Raw genomic sequence first — 20487 nt, forward strand, 5'->3', positions numbered from 1 at the left:
ATTGTCAGTAATTCCTTCCAGTTTTGTATACATAGAGTAAGAAATAGTCTTTAAGGTATATGTATTTTGTCACTTTAAAATTATAATTAAAGAGTTCTTGTAATATTGTCAGTACTCATCAATATTATTTGACTCAAGGTATATATATTTATGTACTTTTTTAAAGACCAATACTAAGACAAGCCAAACAAAAATTTCTCCTTCTGTTGCCTGGTTTGGAAAATGTTGAAATTGTGGAGGAATCCAGTGGACTGTATTCAGAAGCAGTAAGTTTGTTTTGTTTTTTACTTTTGAATAATGTTCAGTTAGGATTTTTAGTAATGTGATTTTTAGTGATAAGTTAAATACAACTTGAATAGAGATGTTTCATAATATAGGATATTTTTGGTAAAGTCAGTTGTCTGGCTTGAAATTTATGAATTAAGGGCAGTAAATTTCACCATAGATTCTTATGTAAATAATCTCTGATGCTTGTTCACTAATCTCTTGAATTACTGAACTTCATATGTACTGTTTGGAAAGGCTATATTTATTAAAATACATCGTTAAATGTTCCTTTAGATAAACTAGGCGTCATAGTTACTTGTCTACATCTAAGCAAGAGCTCCTTTTCATTCTCTCATTTTTTTCCATAAGTAATTTCTACTGTCAGAAAAACACATCTCTGCTATTACATCACGCATTTGGACTAAAGTTACTTTAGCTAATGATACTTGATTACTCTCTGAAGGTCAGGGAGTAAAGGCAAGGATAATGTTTTCCCCATGAGGTAGAAGAAACATCCTTAAGACAATTTCATCCTTAGATGACATTTTCCTCTAATAACAATATAATCTACCTGTTTTTTTTGTTTGTTTGTATGTATTGGCTTTGGTTTTTGGCTAAAATAAAAATATTATTTAGATTTGTTGAGACTTGTTTGTTGTAGTTTGGCCTGAAAAACCCATATAGTCAATAGGGAAGAACTTGATATTTAGTATTTTCTAATGCCCTTGCTTTATTGTTTTGTGTCTTTGACTTTGCTTTTAGAACTATTTCCAGTAATGGGAAGGGGTATTTGAGTCAAGCAGTTTGATTTATTTTTGTAATATTTATGTAGTATATCTTTTTAGAGTTCATAAAATTAAATAGTACAAAACAGCTATTGTGTGTGTTGGAGATAACCAAATCTTGTTGCTGTTATTGAATTAGATGATACCTTTCTTTTCTTTGACTTGATTTTATTAGAAATTTGAAATAAATGTTCATAACACTGGAATATTTAAAACGTGAAAAGGAATAATAAAGTAGAACAGTTGCACTTAATGAAATTGTTTTGTCATAAAACAGACAGAAAATTCACAATTGAATATGAAGATAAGTGGCATGGAAAGAAAATCAAGTGGAAAAAGAGAGTCTCTTTTGGCACAATCGAAGGGCACAAAAGAAAGTATGAAAGCACCAGCTAAAGTATGTTTTTCCAAAGTTTATTTCCTAGAACTTACAAAATTAGAGTATATGGAAGCTTGAAAACACACAACTTCTAATTGGAAGGAAAAGCTGTTAAAGACCAAACAAAAGATGGGATTGCAGGAGAAAATGAGGTTGATCTAGAAAAGACTATATTAGGATGGCATGGTAATCTAGAAACATTGGAGATAATTCCTTCCTAGTAAAGTTAGATCTGCATGCTACTTAGCATCCATTAAGGAGAAGCTCCCAGAGATGGAATAATACTAGAGATGAATAGCTATAACAGAGTTAGTGTAAGAGGAGAAAATTTTAGAATTTTTTGATTGAATAAAAACCAATACTAGGGTTAAGAATCTATTTTAACTTCAATTCTAAAACTAAATATCTTGTCATCTAACCAATTTTTGATAGTGATTCTCTTTTATGACCTCTTAATAAGGGATATTTTGGAATCCTGAGATCATGGCCCTGGCAAAATAAAAGAAAAATGTTATTTTTCAAGGACATTCCAATATAGTCTTGCAGCTATAGTGAAGTAGAATGAAAATAATAGTCATGCTGAATATTTGTAAAAATAACATTATAATACCAATGTATTGATATGTAGCACATAGTATTTTGATAACTGAACCTTGACTAGTTCATGTTTCACCTTGACAGCCACAGATATACTTTTCTCCTGTTAAACAACTTTATTTCTATGTGGCCTGAAAAACATATTTTCCCTTGTTTTGTTGGTAGGCGCACACTTGTCTACTTTTAAAAGAGGAATAATAATTTTTATTTTCTGAACATTAGAAGTGCAGTAAAAGGGAGGGACATTGTACTAATTGTTATTTACCAGGAATATTGTATGGGTTTGAACTTAAAACCTTTCAACTCTTCAGAGTGTGTTAGGAGAGAGATTTACTGACATATTGGAAAAGTAATTTAGTAACTGAAGTGTACATGTATTTACTTATTTATTTATTTTTTTTTGTTTTTTTTTTATTTTTTATTTTTCCGAAGCTGGAAATGGGGAGAGACAGTCAGACAGACTCCCGCATGCGCCCGACCTGGATCCACCCGGCACGCCCACCAGGGGGCGACACTCTGCCCACCAGGGGGTGATGCTCTGCCCCTCCGGGGCGTCGCTCTGTCGCGACCAGAGCCACTCTAGCCCCTGGGGCAGAGGCCAAGGAGCCATCCCCAGCGCCCAGGCCATCCTTGCTCCAATGGAGCCTCGCTGCGGGAGAGGAAGAGAGAGAGAGGAAGGAGAGGGGGCGGGGTGGAGAAGCAGATGGGTGCCTCTCCTGTGCGCCCTGGCCGGGTATCAAACCCGGGACCCCCGCACACCAGGCCGACGCCCTTTATTTTTTAAAGTTTCTTTTTCTAGGCCCTGGCCAGTTGGCTCAGTGGTAGGGTGTCGGCCTGGTGTGCAGGAGTCCCAGGTTCGATTCCTGGCCAGGGCGCACAGGAGAGGCGCCCATCTGCTTCTCCACCCCGCCCCCTCTCCTTCCTCTCTGTCTCTCTCTTCCCCTCCCGCAGCCAAGGCTCCATTGGAGCAAAGATGGCCCGGGCGCTGGGGATGGCTCCTTGGCCTCTGCCCCAGGCGCTAGAGTGGCTCTGGTCGCGACAGAGCGACGCCCCCTGGTGGGCGTGCCAGGTGGATCCTGGTCGGGTGCATGCAGGAGTCTGTCTGACTGCCTCCCTGTTTCCAGCTTCGAAAAAATACAAAAGAAAAAAGTTTCTTTTTCTAATTTTAGAGAGTTTTTTTTCCTGATTTTAGAGACATGAGAGAGAGAAAGGTGAGGGTTGAAAGGGAAGTATTAAGTTGTAGTAGTTGCTTCTCATCTGTGCCTTGGCCAAGTAAGCCCAGGATTTGGAACAGGTGACCTCAGTATTCCAGGTTGATGCTTTATCCACTTTGCCACCACAGTAAGGCATACACTTACTTTTTTAACAATTTGCAGTTGAAACTAGAATCTTCGTCTCCCAAGACAAAGAGTGAAGTGCCTTTGGAAGAAGAAAAGTCTACTGACTTCGTGTTTATATCTCCGGAAGGAAAAGAAGGAAAGGAAAGAATACTGACTGACCATCAGAAAGAAGTACTCAAAACAAAAAGGTTTGTAGTCCTTTTATCTTTTTGTATTTTTCCAAAGTTAGAAGTGGGGAAGCAGACAGACTCTTGCATGCACCCGGCGTGCCCATCAGGGGGCGATGCTCTGCCCATCTGCGGCATTTCTCTGTTGCAGCCAGAGCCATTCTAGTGCCTGAGGCAGAGGCCATGGAGCCATCCTCAGCACCTGGGCCAACTTTTGCTCTGATGGAGCCTTGGCTGCAGGAGGGGAAGAGAGAGAGAGAAAGGAAGGAGAGGGGGAAGGGTGGAGAAGCAGATGGGCACTTCTGTGTGCCCTGGCCAGGAATCAAACCTGAGACTTTTACACTTCGGGCCGATGCTCTACCACTGAGCCAGCTGGCCAGGGCCTGCAGTTCTTTTATCTTGAATTGGGTATTTGTAATCATGCTTAGATTTCATGCAGCAAGCTAAGATACCACCATGTATAATATATTGTACTTTAAGGCTATTAAGATAAATTGTACATAAACTACATTTCAAATTGTATAAAGCTCCCTAGTAATTGCACCAGTTGTTTCTAAACTGAATTCCTTTATTGAATTAGTGTTGGATAGGAGGGTACAGGTGATTTTATGGAAAATAAGAATCTAAGCGTTGATTGTATATTGTTCTTAGAACTAGATTGTAGGTTTTAATTTCTAATTATCAGAATATCAGATTTTGAACTTAAAAAATCTTTTTTCAGGTGTGATATCCCTGCCATGTATAATAATCTGGATGTTTCACAAGATGCATTTTTTTCTCAGTATAGCCAGGAAGAGTCTATGTAAGTATGGAAGACGCTGAAGTAATTGGTTTTTAAAGTTTTAATTAAAACTATTCTAATTTATATTTATTTATTTCAGGGAAATTTCTTGTTTAGCTGAAAAATCAAAGGAAGATTCCAAGATGCTGTTTAAGGTATATTTTGGGGTTTTCACATCCTTCTTCCTTTATGGGGTCTCTTGCGTTCTTTTAAGATTTGCTGTTTAATCTCTTAACTCCCACTAGCAAATGTGAACAGAATTGTACTTATTGTGTAGGTGTGTGGATGTTGGTGTGTTTAAATGTATTTGGCTTTATTGTATATTTATAATAAGAAAAAATTAGTGGGCCCTACCACTACCTTTGGAATATTTACAAAACATTGAAAGTTGGTGATGGCATTTTGAATTACTAAGATTTTACACTGAAATTTCCCTAGAAAGTCAATTATTTGCTGGTTAATCTATGTATATGTACATTTCTGTGCAGGAGAAACAAATGAAGAGAGACCCTGTCATTACTCAAGATGTCACAGAAAACTGTGGTGTGGAAGAACATCTTGAAAAGACTTCTTTTTCAAATAATGAGTGTGATTTTCCTGAGGAAACCAGTCTGGGAGTACTGAATGGTAATAATGATGCCAGAAAAAAAGGTTTAATTTCATCAAAGAAAATGTCATCTCACTGTGAATCTAGACCAGAAAACACTTCTGGTGTCAGCAGTAGCTCAGTTTCCAACACCACTATTTCTGCAACACCCCCACAGCCTACAAGTCGAAGGCAAACCTTTATTACTTTGGAGAAGTTTGGTTCAGAAAATAGACCTTTTAGTCCATCCCCCTTGAATAATATGTTGTCAGCTGTTACAGTGAAAAATAACCAGGAAGGCATGACTAATACAGATGTTCCACCAAAAGCAAGGAAAAGAGAAGTAGTTCTTTCAAAATCTGACTCTGGAAAAATAGTTTATGGAAGTAAGCGAACAGGCCTAAGGTCAAGTACTGCTGAGCAAATAGGGAATAAAAGGTCTAAGTTCTTAATGAGATCTTATCAAGAGAAAAATGCTCAGGAATCTATTGATGGCATGGTAGCCTTAGAAAATAACTCAGCTGGTTTGCTTAGTCAAACAGAATGTGTGTTAGATAATCAAGCTCATCTCTTGAAATCTGCACTAGAACATGAGGACACAATGCTTAAACCAGCAACAGAAAGTGCTATGTTAGAACACAGTACTGTGGAGGAGGAAACCTCATTAGGAAGTAATCTGGAGTCTAAAGAAAATACACCCCCAGCCATGATTCCAGAAGATCAAATGGTAAATGAGGATAGTCGTGTTCAAATAACTCCAAATCAGAAAACCCTTAGACGATCATTAAGGCGACGTTCAGAAATAACAGAGCCTACCATTGATAGCCAAGATAAAGAAAATAATCATCAAAAAAAGGAAAGACTTAACGAAGAAGAAAAGACTCTTCAGAAGGGTCCGTTGCATGTAAAAGATGATACGCTGCCTAAGCAAGAGCTGATTCTTGAACAAACTGTAGAGGAAGTTTTAACTGAGAAAAGTACATTACATGAAAAGACTTTCGGAGAAACCAGCACTAATGCTGAAATTGACAAAGATAGAAGAAAGCCAGACCTTGAGAATATTAAATCTGACGGAGATGCTGCTCAGGACATTGCAGATAAGTCCTCTGAGAAACCAGTAAGGGGACGAACACGATACCAAACCAGAAAAGCATCCCAGGGCTTACTTTCCAGCATTGAAAACTCTGAATCTGATAATTCTGAGGCAAAGGAAGAAAGTTCTAGAAAGAAGAGATCTGGAAAATGGAAAAACAAAAACAGTGAGGGTGTTGACATTGAAGATCTAGAAGAGAAAATGGAAAAACGGGAATATATAAGAGTTGAAAATCAGACACATGATTATAAAGCAAATTCTGAAGTGGGCATAAATATAAAAGCTCAAATTTGTGAAAAAACTGATGAAAGTAATACTGTAGCTCTTCAAGATTCTACACTGCCTTCAGATTTATTGCAAGTTTCTGATGCACTGAATACTTACGAAGGAAAAAGTAAAACCAACAAATGTATAGAACATTCTCTTAAAAATTCTGTATCAGAATTAAATCTGAGAACTAGAAATACCAATAAGAGATTACATAAGCGAGAGTCCATAGAGAATAACAGTGTGAAAGAAAGCCCCAAAACAGGGACATCAGACATTTCTTTGCTTTCTGAAAAATCTTTTCAGACACCTGAATGCCAACACAAAAGAAGTAGGAGGGTAAGGAGATATAAAGGTTGTGATTGCTGTAGGGAAAAATCACAGCCTTCAGAAAAGTCACTCCTTGGGTTAATGAATACAGGAAATGACGAAGTAAAGATCAGTAAAATGGAAAAGACAGATGTGCAGACACCTGTAACTATATCAGAGACTTCTAATGCTAATCTGGACTCTGGGGGTAAACTTCTAGACGAGCATCATAGTGTGAATTTTCATTTGGGTCTCAAGGAGCACAATGATACTATTCATGATTCAATAATTGTACCCGAAACTGAGTTGAAAGAAAACTATATTCAAGACTCTCTTCCTTCTGAAATAGTAAATTTTACAGAAGAAACTTGTGATACAGATTCTAAGGAAGCATTACCTGTTGAAAACCAAGAGACGTCCAATAAGATAAGTACAACTGTTGGCCCATGTTTAGGTGATGACAGAGATACTTCACTACAATGTTCTGCTTTGGAAACCAAAGAAGGAAAGCCAGAGGCTATCGTGACAAAGGAAGTAAGTGCAGAGAACATAGTTAATGTTTTAAAAGCAGATGTGTGTGAAGTAAAACCAGAATTTAATCTAGAAGAAGTAGAAGCTATGGAATTGGATGTAGAACATAGTAAATCTGAAGCTAGCGTCTCTGAACAAAAGAATGCCAAAACTGATAATTTTGAGGAAGAGGCAACAGAGGAAAACAGTAAAAGAAGGGATGAATCTGAATCAGATGCAGCTGAAATACTGAATACTGAAGAAGCAGTAAGCGAGCAATTTGATTCAGCTCTTCCTCCTGATAATACCACACTTATAAAAGTAAGAGCTCAGGTACATGTTTCTGACCAAACAGCAATTGGGGAACTAGATGGGGGAAATGATGAATCTGATCCAGGCATATCTGAAGCAGTGCATGTTGAAATGGAAAATTGTGAAGAAAGACTGATTGGTGAGGTGAAGACTGAACCTAACCGTATCTATGAAGCAGTGGATGGGGACTTGACTACCAATGCACCAAATCCTGTAGAAGCTAAAACAAACAGATTGGAGATAGAAATGGACAAGTTTGTTTCTCACTCACTGGAGAAGACCACTGAAGAAGAAAATGTTGATTCCAATAAAACTGAAACAAACATTGTACTTAATAAACCTGAAGAACCAGAATTAGATGCCAGTCAAATGAAAGTGGAAAATGATGGTGAAATTTTACAGGAAGTTCCCCATTCAGAGAAAATGAAGGAAACACCACAATCTCTGACATCTGAAAGAGCTATCTCTGAACTAATAACAGGAGACAATAATACATCTCCTCAAAAGTTAAGCGAATTTGATTCTTTACTTTTTTCGGGAACTAACAGTCCTAGTGGCATGCAGACACGCTGTTTTTGGTCTCCTTTGGCTTCTCCATCCAGCAGCATTTTAAAGAGAGGACTGAAGAGACCCCAAGAAGATGAGATCTCATCGCCTGTTCACAAGGTAGGGGTTTGAGGCTGAATATGACCCATGCTTAATTGGAATATTTTGGCCACATGGTGACAGCTGGTGAATGACAGAATATTAGACTTAAATAGCCACTCATTTGGAATATTTCCTGTTGCCAGGGAAAGGGGCAGGTGGAAGAAAGATGTGAGAAAAGGAGACGAGCCCTTAGATATTTTATTTCAGGACACTAAAGATCTTGATACAATTGGGAGCATTGTTCATACCCTAATATATGGAGACACATTTAAAATCTGGTGCAGTGGCTTTGTTAGCCCTTGTGTGTACTAGGACATTATGCTTGCAGTTTCAACATTTAAGTGGAACTTTATTTCCAGGCCTTGCCTAATTAAAAATCTTAGTTGTGTCTTTCATCAGTTTCTAGATATGAATTCACTTATAATTATTTTTCCATCTTCAGTAAAGTATAACTCCTTTAGTTTATACACATGGAATATTTATTCTAAGTCTGTTTTACTTCCTGGCCCTAAAATTTGTTGAATTAATTTTAAAAGGCAAGTTACGTGTTATAAGATAGATTAACTTGTACTTTATTAACAAAGTGGGCTTTTCTTAATTTTTATTTTAATCTTAAAACTAATTTTTTCTGATTGTATGATTTTTAGACTTGTTCCGCTTAGTTGTGTATTCATTGGTTGCTTCCTGTATTTGCCTGACCAAGGATCAAACCTGCAACCATGATGTTTCAGGATGACACTCTAAAGAGCTGAGCTAACTGGCCAGGTCCATTTCTCAGTTTTAAAATAAAGCCTATCTTTTTTTAGGGTGACTTAACTTTATTACATTAATTTTTAATTATAGTTGCCATGCAATATTGTTTCCAGATGTATACCCCTGTGATTAGGCATTACATAACAAGTGATCATTGTAGATCTCATACCCATCTAAGACCATGCACAGTTACTAGAATGTTAATTGACTATAATTCCTACACTGTACCAATTTGTACTACTGCTACTTCCTCTTCCTCCTCCCCTTTTTTAGTGAGACAGAGAGGGACAGACAGGAAAGGAAAGAGATGAGAAGCATCAGTTCTTCGTTATGTCACCTTTGTTGTTCATTGATTGCTTTTTCACTTGCCTTTACGGGGAGGCTACAGCAGAGCCAGCGACTTTGGGCTCAAATCAGCAACGAGGTCATGTCTGTGATCCAGCACTCAAACTAGAGGATCCTGTGGTCAAGCCAGCGACCTCGGGGTTTCGAACCTGGGTCCTCTGTGTACCCGCCTAATCAGGCCAATTTGTACTTCTTAATCTCCACCTTTTTCACCAAACCCTTCAAGCCCCTGTCTATGTTTTTTTTATGCTTTTGAAGCTCTGAATTTGTCTACTGTTCGCCTATGTTCATTGAGCATCTTTATCACCAGAGTTTTGAACTCTGCATCTAGTAGATTTTTTGTCTCCATTTTGTTTAGTTCTTTTTCTGAGTTTTGTTCTGTAGAGTCCTTTGGCACAGCTTCCCTGTTAACCCATGCTAGGCAGTCTGGGTGCATGCGGCCCCCCCTCCCCACTATACACACCCTCCCCCTCCCCTCCCATGTGAGCTATATACACCCTCCTGTTACAGTTGAGCCTTGATTGTTGTTGGCAGTCAACAGGGTAGGGATTTACCCCCCAGACTGAAGTAAGAGAGTGTATGTACCCTTTAAGTGGAACTGCCTGGGATTATAGCAACCCTCCATCTCACTCAGCCACAGTTCTCTCTAGTTTTACAGTCAAGTTATGAGATTTCTTGGCACCGGAACCCTGGCCTGGGGTGTCTAGTGTGGGGCTGGGGCCCCTTTATCCTTGGAGGGGACCTCCACAGCCCAAGGTATCCCTCCTGAGTTTTATCAGCCACACGTGAATGTTCATCCAGCCTGTTCACTGTCTCTGCCCTTCTGCCAGTCATGATGTGGCTTTATAAAAAAATTTTTTTTTTCTTTAATTGGTTTTAGAGAGAGGAGAGAGAGAGAAGCATCAGCTTGTAGTTACTTCTTGCATGTGCCTTGACCAGGCAAGCCCTGGGTTTTGAACCAGTAACCTCAGCATTCCAGGTCGACACTTGATCCACTGCGCCAACACAGGTCAGGCTGATGTGGCTTCTTTATATTCTTAGTTGTAGGACAATGGTTCAACTAGATTTCAAGTGGTTCTGAGTGACAGCTTTTCTGCAGTTCAGTATTTTTTAATTTTTTATGTTGACATGCTTTCAAGTGTCCCACTAAATATAACACTCAGTTTAGTTTTTTAAGTCAAACCTTTTTTTCTTCTTTTTTTATTCATATTTTTAGAGAGAGATAGGAGAGAGAGAGGGAGAAAGAGGTGGGGAGGAGTCGGAAGCATCAACTCCCATTTACAGTGTGTTCGTAAAGTCATGGTGCACTTTTGACTGGTCACAAGGAAAGCAACAAAAGACGATAGAAATATGAAATCTGCACCAAATAAAAGGAAAACTCCCAGTTTCTGTAGGATGATGTGGCAGCATGTACACATGCGCAGATGATGACGTAACACCATGTATACAGCAGAGCAGCTGACAGCCATGCCAGTCGAGATGTGGACGGTACAGAGGAAAGTTCAGTGTGTTCTGTGGCTTGCTAAATTCGAATCCGTGACCAAAGTGCAACGTGAATATCGGCACATTTATAACGAAGCGCCACCACATAGGAATAACATTACTCGGTGGAATAAGCAGTTGAGGGAAACCGGCAGTTTGGTGGAGAAACCCAGTTCTGGTAGACCATCAGTCAGTGACGAGTCTGTAGAGGCTATACGGGATAACTACCTACCTAAGGAGCCCTAAAAAATCTGTGCGTGAGCCCACATCGAACTGCACTAAATAGGTATGAAACTGGGAGAGTTTTCCTTTTATTTGGTGCAGATTTCACATTTCTATCGTCTTTTGTTGCTTTCCTGTGACGGGTCAAAAGTGCATCATGACTTTACAGACACATTGTATATGTTCCTGGACCAGGCAAGCCTGGGGCTTCGAACCAGCAACCTCAGTGTTTCCAGGTCAATGCTTTATCTGCTGCACCACCACAGGTCAGGCAGTTTTGTTTTTGATATGGTTATGGGAGGATGAGTCACATTGACTTCCACTGCCATCTTAAATTGAGCCTACCATTTACAGTAGGTGTGTTCATACATACAAATGTGTATACGTATATAGATATGATGATTTTGTTCTTAGCAAGCACAGTGTGAAGACTTCCCCAGGATGCATTGTAAATTCTTAAACTGAAAATTTAGAGATTAGTCCTTGTAAAGATACCTTTTTTGAAGGTTTTTTTTGTTTGTTTTTGCTTTTTAGTTTTTTGCTTTTGTTTTGAGGCTCTTACTATTTAAGTATCTTAAGTTTTAATTAAATAGGGCATAGAAGTTCTTAAAAAGTTTATGAAGATGGCAGTGCGTTGAGATTTATGTCTGTCTTCAGTGTACTTTATTTTTATTACCCATCTATACCTTCCCCAGGCTTGGCCTTCTTGCCTTCCTGTTATTTCTATGAACTACTTAGCATTCTTTTTTTATTCACATTAAACTTTAAAAAAAATTTTTTTTTCATCCACTCCCTTTGCTAACCATCTGCTTGTTCTCTGTAACAGTTGATCTTTGTTTGGTTTTGCTAATTTATTTATTTTAAAGGTTTTATCTATTGATTTTAGAGAGAGCGAGAGACGGGGAGGGTATAGCCGTAAGCATCAACTTATAGTTGCTTCTGGCATGTGCCTTGACTGAGCAAGTATGGGGGCTTTGAACCACTGACCTCAGCATTCCAGGTTGACGTATTCACCAATTATGCCACCACAGGTCAAGCTTGTTTTGTTCTTTAGATAACAGAAGTTATATAAGTTAAATCATGTGATAGTTGTTTTTCTCTTCTGACTTCACTTAGCATAATACCTTCAATATCCATCCATGTTGTTGCAAGTGGCAAGATTTTATCCTGGGTTTTTTTGTTTTGTTTTTTGATTGCTGAGTATCGTTTCATTTTATATATATGTTGCATCGTTATCCATTCAGCTGTCAATAGGCATCTAGTGTTGGCTGAAAGATAGAAACCATGGACCAAACTGAAAACATGAAGCTAGTGTGTGTTCAAAGAGGAAAATTTAAAGAAAGAATAGCAAGCAAATTAACTGGAACCTTACGGGGGGGGGGGTGGGGGTGAAGGTTCTGTTTCGAGCCTTTCTTCCTCCTTTGGGCCTGCACTGGTCTCCAGATGGCTGCTGCGTAGCCACTTTATCTATCGTTGGCTGGCTATCCAGAGGTGGAATTGCAGGGTCATGTGGTAGTTTTGTTTTAATTTTTTGAGAACTCTCCATACTGTTATCCATAGTGGCTGCACCAATTGACAATCCCACCAACAGGTTTATGAAGGGCCCCTTTTCTTCACTTCCCCTTATACCCACCACCCAGCACTTACTACAGTTGTCCCTCACCATATCACAGTTCACTTCACTATCTCACTGTATCGCAGATATTTAAACTGTGTTGGTCAGATAACTGTAAAATATGATTTTTATGTTTTCTCACTTATAGTTTGCATTGGGGGCTGGGCAGCGCCAGGTATATGTAGTCTGAAATTGCAAATTGCCTTCCTTCTTGGGAAGGGCCATTGTTTTCTAATGTTTGCTGGAGGAGAAATATTCATGCCAGAAAGTTTTGAAAAGTAGAGAGAGAAGGATAGAAGGGAGAAAGAAGCCATGTTGGCAGAGAAAGGAGAAGGTGTGCAGATGGGGAACCAGATGTAAGTAAGGGGCTTTTGTGAACTCCACCAAGATTGGTGGGCCCTGTGATTCTAGGAAGAACAAGAGAATATTCTCCTGGTTGTGGAACCAGAGAATGAGTCGGTGGCTTTGGGAGCCCTGATTGAAAGGGAAGTGTTTTCCCTGTGTGTTTGCTCGTCAACCAGTGTGAGACTTTTTCTTTATTTATTTATTTACAGAGTCAGAGAGAGGGATAGATAGGGACAGAGAGACAGGAACGGAGAGAGATAAGAAGCATCAATCATCAGTTTTTCGTTGTGACACTTTAGTTGTTCATTGATTGCTTTCTCATATGTGCCTTGACCGTGGGCCTTCAGCAGACCAAGTAACCCCTTGCTTGAGCCAGCGACCTTGGGTCCAAGCTGATGAGCTTTGCTCAAACCAGATTAGCCCCGTGCTCAAATTGACGACCTCAGGGTCTCGAACCCAAGTCCTTGGCAGCCCAGTCTGATGCTCTATCCACTGCGCCACTGGCCTGGTCAGGCATTGTGAGAGACTTGAATAAAGGAATGGCCCACCATTTTCTGGCTCCACTGTTTCTTTACCATTTGCCCAAATCCCAGTGGGAACCTGCATGGGCATGGCCATGACAGTGGCTGCAACTACTGGCCCTACAGTATATGTCTAATTTTGTGTTGCAGATTTTTCACTATATTGCAGGATTTTGCAGTATGTAGGTGTTTTTATATATTTATTATTTTAATTGTGGGAAAGGTTAATAACAGTGTGGGGAAAGTTTATAAAAGTGGGGAGGACCTGACCTGTGGTGGCGCAATGGATATAGCATCAACCTGGAACGCTGAGGTTGCCGGTTCAAAACCCTGCACTTGCCTGGTCAAGGCACATTTGGGAGTTGATGCTTCCTGTTCCTTTTCTCTTTTCCTCCCTTCCTCCCCCCCCCTCTCTTTCTCTCCTTCCCTCCCCCTCCTCTCTCTAAAATGAATAAATAAAATAGTTTTTAAAAAATAATGAAAGAGTGTGGGTAGAGTTTATAAAGCCTTAAAATATATATAAATAAATAAATATAAGGTCGTTACTTCGCGGATTTCCGACTATTGTGGGGGCGGGGGTTCTGGAACCTAATCCCCCCTCCCTCGCGATAGACGAGGGCCCACTATATTTGTTTATTTTTTGTGGTAGTCATTCTGACAAGTGTACCTCATTGTGGTTTGGGTTTTTTTTTTTTTTTTGCCTTTTTTTTTTTTTTGCCTTTTTTTGTATTTTTCTGAAGCTAGAAACTGGGAGAGACAGTCAGGCTTCCCTCATGCGCCCTACCGGGATCCACCTGGCACGCCCACCAGGGGGCGATGCTCTGCCCCTCCAGGGCGTCGCTCTGCCGCAACCAGAGCCACTCTAGTGCCTGGGGCAGAGGCCAAGGAGCCATCCCCAGCGCCCAGGCCATCTTTGCTCCAATGGAGCCTCGGCTGCGGGAGGGGAAGAGACAGACAGAGGAAGGAGAGGGGGAGGGGTGGAGAAGCAAATGGGCGCTTCTCCTGTGTGCCCTGGCCGGGAATCGAACCCGGGACTTCTACATGCCAGGCCAACGCTCTACCACTGAGCCAAACGGCCAGGGCCTCATTGTGGTTTTGATTTACATTTCTCTGGTGATTAGTGATGTTCAGTGTTTGGTTTTTTGGTGTTACTTTAATACGATGAGTTTCTTTATATAGTTTGTATATAGACTCCCTTATCAAAGGTGTCATTTGCAAATATCTTCTCCCCTTCGGTAGGTTGTCTTTCCATTTTGTTAGTGGTTTCTCACTGCAGAAACTTTTAACATAGTCCTATATCAGTTTTGCTTTTGTTGTGCTTGCCCAAGGAGACACAACCAAAATATTGCTAAGATTGATGTCAGTTTATTGCCTGTGTTGTTTCCTAGGTGTTTTTGGTTTAGGTTTTAGGTCTTTAATCCATTTTGAGTTTATTTTTGTATGTTGTATAAGGAAGTGGTCCAATATCATTTTTTGCATCTGCCTGTCCAGTTTTCCCAGTAGCACTTAATGAAAACTGTCTTTACCCTACTGTAGAGGTTCCACAACCCCCTGCAATAGGCAAAAATCTGCTGGTAGTTAACTTATGTTTATTATTTATATATATTTAAGGCTTTATAAATCCGCCCCACACTCTTATAAACCTTCCCACACTTATTTTGCTTATTTTACTGCAAAATTATTAAAATAATAAATATATAAAAATTCCTATATACTGCAAAATCCTGTGACAGCAAAAAATCCTCAATACAAAATTAGATATATACAACATACTAAAAATCACTTTACAGTGAGATCGTGAAAAGTGAACCGTGATACGGCCAGAGACAACTATATGACCTTTGTTTTAGAGTAATTGACCTATAAGGAGGATCTGTTTCTGGGTTTTTATTATGCTTTAGATTGTTCTGCCAATTAGTTATGTTTTGTTTGATAGAATTTCATATTACACTTTTATTTAGGCAACAGTATAACATTGTAGTTTTCTATGGTAGATACATACAGAATCTGCCCACGTTTTGGGGATCAAGACTAGGAAACATGCATATACAACAAAATGTAAATGTTCTTTTGCATATTTATATCAAGTAGAGTGAACATATTGTAAGAGTTTAGAAGAAACTGAAATGACTTCAAGCTGGAGATAAGAAACAAAAATTGCCTGACTGGCCGGTGGCGCAGTGGATAGAGTGTCAGATGGGATGCGGAGGACCCAGGTTCGAGACCCCGGGGTCGCCAGCTTGAGCATGGACTCATCTGGTTTGAGCAAAAATTCACCAGCTTGGACCCAAGGTCACTGGCTCAAGCAAGGGGTTACTCTGTCTGCTGAAGGCCCATGGTCAAGGCACATATGAGAAAGCAATCAATGAGCAACTAAGGTGTCGCAATGCACAACAAAAAACTAAGGGTTGATGCTTCTTATCTCTTCGTTCCTGTCTGTCTGTCCCTGTCTATCTCTCACTCTGACTCTCTCTCTGTCTCTGTAAAAAAAAATAAATAAATAAAAATTAAAAAAAAAAAAGAAACAAAAATTTCCACCCAGGATCATTGACATTCCAAGGTTGCTGGCTAACCTTGGGCTCCCCCTTCCTCCCCTTTCCTGTCAAGACACGTATGAGAAGCAGTCAGTAAAACTTAAAATGAAGCATCTACAAGTTGATGCTTCTCATCCCTTTCTTCCCCCTCTCTCCCCCTTCCTGGCTCCAAAAAAAAAAAATACCACCCATTTGCTATGAGTCTAGTACCCTCCAAGAGTTCAGAACAGAGATTAGTAATATATACCAGGGGCCAGTTCATATTCTGTCTACCTCTTTACCTTATTCTTTACTGTCCGTGTGGCATATAGTTAAGCCCATAACCCTAGCAGGATTGGATTATACAGTTTTCACTGCCACATGCACGATCAAATTTCCGCTATTGTCCCCAGTTCACTCTGTTGCTGTAGAACATAGATCACCTAAAGCATAGATCTGCAAAAGCAGTCAATCGGAAGAACTGCCTGCAGTTCTAGTGAAATAAATTAAGACTCTAAACTCACATTCTATTTTTGGGTAACCTTATAATAAGAATTTATGGTGTTATTTTAAAAAACTTTATTATTGTCAAATAAACATGACCTGTGTTTTTAGGTTCGCCGTGTCTCCTTTGCAGATCCAATATATCAAGCAGGATTGGCAGATGACATTGATAGGCGATGTTCTGTTTTTAGGGCCCATTCTTCAAATAGTTCCCCCATAGCAGAAGGTGTTAAAACTTCACCTACCGCACAATCTAAGGTAAGCTGTAGGCTTTAAAATACACATGTATATGCAGAGACAGAATTCTGTTGCATAGTTTTGTTTTAAGATTAACTAAAAAAAAAGTGTGATTTGTTTGGATACATTGTTCTTTTGTCTGCTACTTATAAGCCCACATGAAGAGAGGAGGTGGTAAGAGGCAGTGATTATCCAACAAATAATTGCTAATGTAGTTTATTACATTTCAGATTTTGTGAAAATTAAGTTGTAAAATTTTAGTTCTCTAGGGTTCTGAGTTTTTTTGTTTTTTTCTCTTCTGTCTAGCATAATACCACTTCAAGCAAAGGATTTCTGTTTCCAGGATCACGTAGCCCTAAATTTAAGAGCTCAAAGAAGTGTTTAGTAAGAAGTGCTTTAGTTATTCATGCAATTTTTTTTTTCATGTTTAGTATGGTGATCTCTGTTCAGTGACTTTTGAAATTTATTCTAAGATTACAGAAATGACTCAAGAATCCATCCCGTGCCCAGCGGAGAGCGTTTACCCAGCTCTGGTGAACTGCATGGCACCAGTCGACATCATTTTACCTCAGATTACATCAAACATGTGGTAAGCGATTAATTAGCGTCTGCCTTGCTCTTAAAGATGCCACTTACTTAAGAGGACTATTTAAATGACCAAAGTTTTTATATTTAGGATTGATTTATATAAACCTTTACACACATTTTAGAAATGAAAATTCTTCTGGAAAGATGGGCCTGACAGGACAACAAGCAAAGCGTTTCTCATAATTGTGTGCTTATTTGCCAGGTGCTGTTTTGAATTCTTTGTATGCATTAACTTATTTTTACTCATAAACCGTGTAAGAACATTTTATAAGATGAATTGTACAAATGTTAATGGTCATCGTGTTAGTGAAGCATGAGACACACATTAGGCTTTGTCTAATTCCAGTGCTATTGCTTAAACCAGGTATACACATCAGATAACTTTTCTTTTTAAATGTACACGTGCCTGTCCTCACAGTAGGTTAGGTGGGCCTGTATTAATCCAGTTTTGATTGACCTTAAATCAGGAAATTCAGCTGGGTGTAGGTCCTTAAATAGAATAAATAATGAAACTGTATAATGACATTTTACCTTCTCATTTGTTCAGGGCAAGAGGACTGGGACAACTCATTAGAGCCAAGAATATAAGAACAATTGGTGATTTGAGTGCTCTTACAGCATCTGAAATAAAAACTCTTCCAATCCGTTCACCAAAAGTGTCCAATGTAAAGAAGGCTCTCAGAGTATATCATGAGCAACAGGTAAAAACTCAGTGTCAGTTATAAATCATGTATAAAGACACCCTGTGCCACACAAAGATGTTTCCGTCAACAAGAGATCATATGTACAACAGTGGTCCCAGGTTATAATGGACTGGGAGATTCCCGGCTCCTGTTGACATCGTAGTGCAGGTGCACTGCTCACATGTTTGTGACGATGCCGGTGAGAACAGACCCACTGCTCTGCCCGTTGTATAGAAGTATAGCACTTGCAGTTATGTATAGTATGTAATACTTGGATGAACAGCTGTGTTGCTGGTTTATGTATTTGCTACACTAAAGTGTTGTTATTTTAGTGTACCCTTTCTTCATATGCTAAAAAAGTTTGCTGTGAAACAGTTTGCCATGTTACCCTGTCAGCCTCCTAACTTCCACATGTACTGCATCTCTTGATTGCATCTGTTTTGCTTAGGCTTGATTTAACCTCAGTGTTTTGTACAGTAACATGCTGAACCTGTAGCCTCAGAGGAGTAGCTTATACCATATAGCTTAACTTGTATGGGAGGCTCTACCATTTAGGTTGTGTGACTGCCCTGTTGTGTTCACACAACAACATAATTGCCTAACTCAGTGGTCGGCAAACTCATCAGTCAACAGAGCCAGATATCAACAGTACAACGATTGAAACTTCTTTTGAGAGCCAAAATTTTTTAAACTTAAACTATATAGGCAGGAACATTCCTTATCGAGGTAGCACCTGCACATGGTATTTTGTGGAAGAGTCACACTCAAGGGACCAAAGAGCCACATGTGGCTCATGAGCCTCAGATTGCTGACCAGGGGCCTAACCCATTTCTCAGAATGTATCCCTATTCTAAACAGTGCATGACTGTAAATAATCTAGTAATACAATTAACACAAGTTTGTACTTCAATTATACATATGCTTAAAAGTTCATTTCATGGCACCTTTTCTTCTCCCTTGTAGCCAGGAGTAACTTAAAAGATCATTTTACAATTTCACAGAGAAGTTTTTGTCATTTATTTTGAACCGTTCTTATGCAGTGCACCTCTTGATCCTTTGAATTCTGTTTTCCTACCACCAAACTGGCAATTGGTTTCACGGCTGCTGTTCTTAAAACCCCAAAGTTAAAATCTAAACATTTACAAAAATCTTGCAGTGTGACTTTTTTTGTCTTGATCAGTCTGACCTTTTCTCACATTAAACATTTCGGTCAATGATGTTTTCAGAGTTTCTGATGAAAGCTGGAGTCTTTTCCCTATAAAAATAGAAATGGGAAATTTTGTATATCACTTCAGAAGGGTTCACTGGCCCTCCTGAAACCAGTGCAGGGACACGTTATCCACTGACATGCAGAATAGTGAGTAAAGGAAAACTAGGGACTGTCAGAGATGAAGACCAGCATTCTAGAGGAGAATTTTTGAGACGAGTTTAGCAACTACTGAATCCTGAGGACTTGAAAGACCTAAATTTAATATTAATTTATTTGTGATTTTTAAAAACATTTATTAGTTTTAAAAAAGTATATTGGTAATTTTTAGTCTCATAGAGCAAGAATTAGTTTCTGCAGTATTTTTGTGATCCATGAGCCCTGGGAATTGTCTCTGAACACTACTTTTTTTTTTTTTTTTAAATTTCAGTGAGAGGGGGAGAGAGTGGGGTGGGTACATCAAGTTGTTCCTTTATGTGCTCTAACCAGGAATCGAACTGGCAACCTTGATGCTCCAACCAGTAAAAATTTTAAAGCTGCTTTATTGAGACATCCACATACTATAAAACTCACTGTACCCTCAACACACGATTTCATAGTGTGTTTTTGTTTTTGTTTTTTTAGTATATTTACAAAGTATAAAACTACTACTGGTATCATTTTAGAATGTTAACCTCCAGAAAGAAACCTTTGTAGCTGTTAGTCACTCATCTCCACCCTTAGGCAACTACCAATCATTTTTCTCTATAGATTTGCCTATCATAGACATTTTATAAAATTGGGATCATATAACCTGTGGTCTTTTGTGACTGGCTTTCACTGACCATAATGTTTTCGAGGCTCACATGTAGTTTTTGTATGTGTACGAGTAGAATATTGTTTCTTAGCAATATTAGCTAAGCTAATAATCATGTGATGAGCTGTCAAATTATTTACTGGTGTTGGTACTGTTGTTCATCCTATTAAGAGTAACTTTCAATTTGTTGGTTTTGTTTTTATGTTTACTGGCCTGAATGTATAATCAAGGTGAGATCTCGTGGACTAGAAGAGATTCCAGTTTTTGATATATCTGAAAAAACGATAAATGAGACAGAAAATAAGCCTCTCTCTTCTGAGGAAGAAAGACTTGTGTCAGGTATATTTTATCAAAGTATAACAATTTTACTTACAAGATCAGCTGACTTTCTGTAAATATTTTGTAATTAGGCTATTAGTTTTAGTTTGACCATGCCATATGAATTACACACGTTTTTCATTTTTGTGTTAGTTACCAAATACATGAAAATTTGGCTTTACTTCAAGTATGTCTAGTTTCTATCTAATTGTCAACTGTACTTCATTAAGGTCTTAAATATGGATATGAACTAAATACTGTGTTCTGGTCATGCTTTTCCTAAAAATGAAGTAGGCTGGTGATGTCTTCAGTGGCAG

The 20487-nt window shown here is 38.9% G+C and overlaps 1 protein-coding gene across 2 annotated transcripts in view; it reads left to right on the top strand.

Moving 5' to 3' along the window:
* Nucleotides 1-20487, top strand: part of RIF1 (replication timing regulatory factor 1) — a 71508-nt gene that overhangs the window by 44465 nt on the left and 6556 nt on the right. For both annotated transcript variants that reach the window (XM_066345501.1, XM_066345502.1), the window contains exons 25-35: nucleotides 167-266; nucleotides 1330-1449; nucleotides 3405-3556; nucleotides 4257-4337; nucleotides 4417-4471; nucleotides 4805-8059; nucleotides 16453-16599; nucleotides 16885-16962; nucleotides 17052-17167; nucleotides 17714-17867; nucleotides 20083-20191. In XM_066345501.1, the coding sequence (XP_066201598.1) occupies nucleotides 167-266; nucleotides 1330-1449; nucleotides 3405-3556; nucleotides 4257-4337; nucleotides 4417-4471; nucleotides 4805-8059; nucleotides 16453-16599; nucleotides 16885-16962; nucleotides 17052-17167; nucleotides 17714-17867; nucleotides 20083-20191 (4367 nt within the window). The remainder of the gene's footprint in view (nucleotides 1-166; nucleotides 267-1329; nucleotides 1450-3404; nucleotides 3557-4256; nucleotides 4338-4416; nucleotides 4472-4804; nucleotides 8060-16452; nucleotides 16600-16884; nucleotides 16963-17051; nucleotides 17168-17713; nucleotides 17868-20082; nucleotides 20192-20487) is intronic.

Source organism: Saccopteryx leptura, chromosome 7 (genome assembly GCF_036850995.1).
Source record: "Saccopteryx leptura isolate mSacLep1 chromosome 7, mSacLep1_pri_phased_curated, whole genome shotgun sequence".
NCBI lineage: Eukaryota > Metazoa > Chordata > Mammalia > Chiroptera > Emballonuridae > Saccopteryx > Saccopteryx leptura.